The sequence below is a fragment of the Alligator sinensis genome, unplaced genomic scaffold, assembly GCF_000455745.1.
Source record: "Alligator sinensis unplaced genomic scaffold, ASM45574v1 scaffold1030_1, whole genome shotgun sequence".
Classification (NCBI taxonomy): domain Eukaryota; kingdom Metazoa; phylum Chordata; order Crocodylia; family Alligatoridae; genus Alligator; species Alligator sinensis.
In genome coordinates, this window is record NW_005842592.1 from 634,689 (window position 1) to 639,648 (window position 4,960).

Genomic DNA, 4,960 nt, shown 5'->3' on the forward strand with positions numbered 1-4,960 from the left:
TAACATCCAAATCCTCTCCCATCACAGCAACAGCCCACCGCACCTCGCACTGGAGAAAAAAAGAATTTGCACCCCAGTCCACAGTTTTGTAATTTATAAAGGAAAAAACCCAAACACTAGTGTGATTCATTGTGATCATCAGATGTCTCTTGGGATATATCCGGGATGAACTCCCAGCCTTATTAAAGGCAATGACAGAACTCCCACTGACTTCTGGGAGGCCGACTGACCACATCAATTTTAACTCTTGCCTTGATGGATTTCAAAAGACCAAAAGCGTTAGCCTCCTGGGGTCGGCAGCCCTCCTGCAGACTTCAGCGTTTCTCCACCAAGGCCTGGGCTCAATACATTCCTTGGCTGCAAGGAAGACAGATGTTCATTGACTCACTGAAAGATACCATTTAAACCCTAAAACACAGGACTGAATGACAACAGCATCCTACAATCATCATCCAGGCAGGGGTGGATAGAAAGGCAAAAAGACATTTCTGACAGGAAAGCCAATGTCCTGAGCTGGTACCAAAGGTCCTGGGGGGATACACCCCACAGGGGGAAAAAAAAACCCCAAAATGTTTGGAACAATAACATTTGAGGCAGGGACAGTCACCCTTCGCAGAGTCTGCTCAGCAGCATGCAGGGGAGGAGGGTGGTCACAGCTCTGCTGGACAGAGATGAAGTCCTGACGCTTCAGTACTAACAGCGGTGGTTGTTTGCTCCTCAAATTTGTGAGCTGCCCTCCTCACCCTATGCTATTTGAAGGAGTCATTCTCTTAAGTCCTTATGCAATCATGCCATCCAACTGCTCCTTTTCACTGCCCGGTCCTTCCCCCAACCCCTTCCAATTTGACTTCCTTTCAGAAGCAGGAGGAAAGGGAAGGAGTCAAGACTCCCAACATAGCCATGACAAAATTCAGCTTCCACTGAGGAAGGGCCACCCCATGACTTTCTTCTGTTTGCAGGCCACACGGGAGGCACTTTGACTTGGCTTCTCAAAGCCGCTTAGCCAGCGAACATAGTACAGAGAAGCAAACAAGAGGCTCTGTCCAAGATGGGTTACGATCTTATCACCTCAAGGCTAGCAGGGGTTAGACCAGAGGTGGGCTAAGTCCGGCCCACAGGCCAGATCGGGCCTACGGCAGACTCTGTTTCCTTGCAGTCCCTGTCTGCATCACTGCACCCAGTTTCCATGGGACTCCACTAGCGGTGGCGCTGTGACAGTGCTGGGTCAAGGTTTCCATGAAGACTGGCCCCAGCAGGATTGGCAGGGGGGCGCAGCTGTGTGAGAAGCTGCTCCGGGGCTGGGCTCTTGTGGTGGTGAGCGTGCTCCAGATCCGGGGCAGGTCTGCAATCTACTGCCTGCATGCCCTGGACAGGGGTGTGCAGGTAGCAGATCATGGCTCTGCCCTGGCTCCAGACCATGCTGTCACCACTGCAAGATCCCAGCCCCAGCCCTGGAGCAGCTTCCCACCCAGTTGTGCATCCTGCCAGCGCTGCTGGGGCCAGTCTCCATGGAAACCCTGGCCCAGCACTGTCACAGCGCCACCGCTACTGGGGTCTCCATGGCAAGTGGCACAGCAACGCGGGCAGGGGCTGTTGAGACACGGAGTCCAGCCACTGGCCAAATCCACCATTTAGCCCACCCCTGGGCTAGACTGCTCTCCAAGCTACACACTGGCAGCACACTTCCATCACAGTACTCGTTTCAAGGGGCAGTGGCATGCTGAATACAATCCCAACAGATGGGAAGGTGGCAAGGTTGCCTTACAAGTGCCCCCAAGATGTTCATGAAGGAAAGAGCTTCTCCATTCTCTGGTATCAACAGGACTGAACCCACAGACCTATGCTAAAAGCCACCCATCTTGTGCCCTATTAGGGGGTCAGTAAGGACCTCCAATTAGAGGGCAATGCCCTCAGCCTGACCCGTTGTAGCAGTGACCTCTGTGCGGCAGCTCCCACCAAGACAGGGTTCTTAGAGCTTCTCATGCCCTGACAGTCTACTCCAGGTTGGATTTGATCTATTTAACAGGCCTGCAGGAATCAAATCCTGAGTGGCAGCCCTATCCCTACCACCAAGCCACATTGTACCCCTCCCCAGTAGTCTTTAATCCCCATGATTGCTCTCACTACTGGACAGCACTCATGCACAGAGGAGTTCCCGGAAGGTGCTATTCTTGCTGAGGCACAGGGAGAACACCAGGACAACACAACAGGAGAGTAATTCCTCCTCCTCCCATCCCAACCCAGCCCTCACCCCAACCTGTGCTATGGCCCAGGCCTGAGCAGAAATGCAGTCAAACACGACAGAGGAGGGCTGAGCAGGACAGCACCCAATAGCATGGCAGCTCACTTCCCGCTTCTGTCAGCACCCTAGGCAGGATCTGCCAGCAAGAGATTACCCATCAGCAAAGAAGTCTGTTCATCCTGGTGTTACAAGAATGAGGCCAGAGAGCAGGGAGCAGAACAGTAGTAGCTACAGAGTTGAAGGAAACCTCATTGCTGGACTCCAGGGGCAAGTAGGGCCTTGGAAAAATAAATCAAGGCAGATTTGTGCCATATTCTTGCAATCGGTGCCCCACAAAGCTGGAGAGATCACTAGACTTCCTAGGCCAGGGTTGTTTAGGGTGATCAATTCTGGCTTCCTCTCCATCCTACAGTTAGCGTGCACCACTCACCATGACCAGCATTTCAGGCAGCCCCAGCCCAGCCTGGCACTTCCTGATTAGCCATGACTATAAAAAGACATTGACAAATCTGTCTTAAGATAGCTCAATCAAAAAAAGGTCTGAACCAATCATATTGTCCCCATCAGGGCTCAATTTTATGTCAAGGCTAAGGTAGCCACCTACCCCCAGGCTCTGAGACCCCAGCTTTCTTCTCTTTAGCCCTCTTCCAGGCAGTTTGTTTGCAGAAGCCCATTCAATTAAAACCTAAACAACACACTGCCTGGACTGAAAACACCAAGGATGCTGTGCACAAAATGGACTATGGGCCAGTTTAAGGAGGCCAACATTATTCTGAAGGTCGAGAGCAAGGTTACTAATGAGAGACTTTGCAGAAGATCCCATTATAGTCCATGCATATGAAAAATAAAATTATATTTAAAGCAGCAATGCTCCAGATACAAGTCTTTTAAAAAATAATGACAAGCAATTAGCTGCATTGCCAGCACTTCACTTGCAGGTTAGAGAGTTCTTAGGGTTTTATAACCTTTGTTATTCTTTATTTCTTTTAAGTTTTTTTAAAAGCATTTCACAAACAGTAAATATAACCTGGATTACAGTTTTGCTTAGCATCTTTTCATCCAACCACAACCCCCTACCACAAACAGCTGTTTCCTCTGTTAAGTCCTGTCTATAGACCCTACACTAAAAACAGAGAGAGAATTTATCAGTGGTTCCCCAGCTCTAGCAAAGGTAGGAAAGATGCATGCCGATGGAAGAAACTTCCACAATGAAAGCAATGGGCTTTTCCCTCGAGACGCACTGTCTCCCACTAGACTATGCCAGGATTATTTTGCTGGTTTGTAAGCATTCCAAGTTTCCAGCTGGGGGGAAAAAAATCCCAACTTCTGTTGGTTTTATTTCTCCTGCTTGCATTTCAAAAACAAATAAAATCTGCAATAATAGGATTGACTTGCATCTCTGACAAACAGCAGGGGTATCAGCTGTAGCTGTCATCTGACTGCAAACCCCTCAATGACAATGAAATCTTGGGGAAAACGGAGGAGGAGAGGAAGGGGGGGAAACAACACGCCTGAAGAGAGGGCCAAAGCCTCTGTTTACATTATACAAGATACCTCTGCAGAGGAAAAATAAGGGCTCTGCACAAGCCAGTGTGATCTTACCTTCCGCCAGCACTTCATCCACCGTCACCTGGTGCCTCCCAATATTGAACACCCGGCCAATGTACCCACTCCCTGGGCCGGTGCTGCTTCCACTTCCTCCACTGGTTCCCGAACCTGGGCCAGAGCCTCCCTGCTCCCGACGTGAATCAAAGAACTTCTTCATCTCTCAAGAGATACCAGTGTGATGATGACAGTGACGCTGTTTGGGGAGGTCCAATTTTCCTCTCCCCCCTTCTTGATCCCAGCCAATAAGAAAAAATAAATTACTTCCAGTGGGGTTGGGGTTTTTTCCCCTCCCCTCTGTTTTGTTGAAGGTTCTGTTTTTTTCTAAAGCAGGAGAGATGCTTTTTCCTTCTGGAAGGCAGAGCTGCTAAGGTTTACACCTGTAATCATTATATAAAAAAAAAAAAAAAAAAAAAAAAAAGGGCGGGGGAATAAAACATTACAAACACTCCCAAAATAATCAGCCATGCTGTCAAAACAAAATAACCCCCTTAGTGCCCAGAGGCAGCCTTCCTGCATGCACAAGCCCCTCCAAACGCCTTGCCCAGATCCCTGAAAAGCTGTTGCTGCGAGAAGGATGATGTACCTCTGCCCTGAGCAGCGAATCTTTCCATGTAAACCCCCCAGCACAGGGAGCCGCGGGACTGCCCCAGTCCTTTGCTACCAAATAGGCTGGAGCCACCCAGCTAGCAACTTGGCCACAGTGTTACCATCGCTGCATCCTCTCTGCTGGAACTGGATGGGCCATGGCTGTAAGAGAACATTGCAGCTCAGGGAAGCGCAGAAGGAAGGCGGCCAGCAGTTGATAGCCAGAGACCATTACAGACTGATCCTACTCCAGGTGCCCCCCCCAGCCCTCCCTCCTCTTCCCAGCTCCATCCAACCAGGAAATGAACTGTCACAGGAAGTCCCTACTTCAAGGAGGGTGGGTGGAGTTGGGGCCTGAGTGACTTCCCCTCCCTTCCGCAAAGGTTTTAGGGTTAACCCCTTCATCTGCAGCACTCTCCTCTTTTCTCATCCTGATCTGGCAGAGTGAGGGGGGCAAGAAATCAGAAAAGCAAAAGCTTGGTTTGGAAGGAGTGGGGGGGGAAGAAGAGGGAAGGGGGCTCAGAT

The 4,960-nt window shown here is 50.1% G+C and overlaps 1 protein-coding gene across 7 annotated transcripts in view; it reads right to left on the reverse strand.

The window, feature by feature from the left end:
• Positions 1 to 4,687, reverse strand: part of AAK1 (AP2 associated kinase 1) — a 101,373-nt gene extending 96,686 nt beyond the window's left edge. For all 7 annotated transcript variants that reach the window (XR_003096081.1, XR_003096080.1, XR_003096079.1 and 4 more), the window contains exons 1-2: positions 4,434 to 4,687; positions 3,845 to 4,227 (exon numbers count right to left, since the gene is read on the reverse strand). Coding sequence is in view for 4 of the 7 variants with exons in the window: in XM_025214629.1 (XP_025070414.1) it covers positions 3,845 to 4,007 (163 nt within the window). In the remaining 3 variants the exon portion in view is untranslated. The remainder of the gene's footprint in view (positions 1 to 3,844; positions 4,228 to 4,433) is intronic.
• Between the last annotated feature and the right edge of the window lie 273 nt (positions 4,688 to 4,960).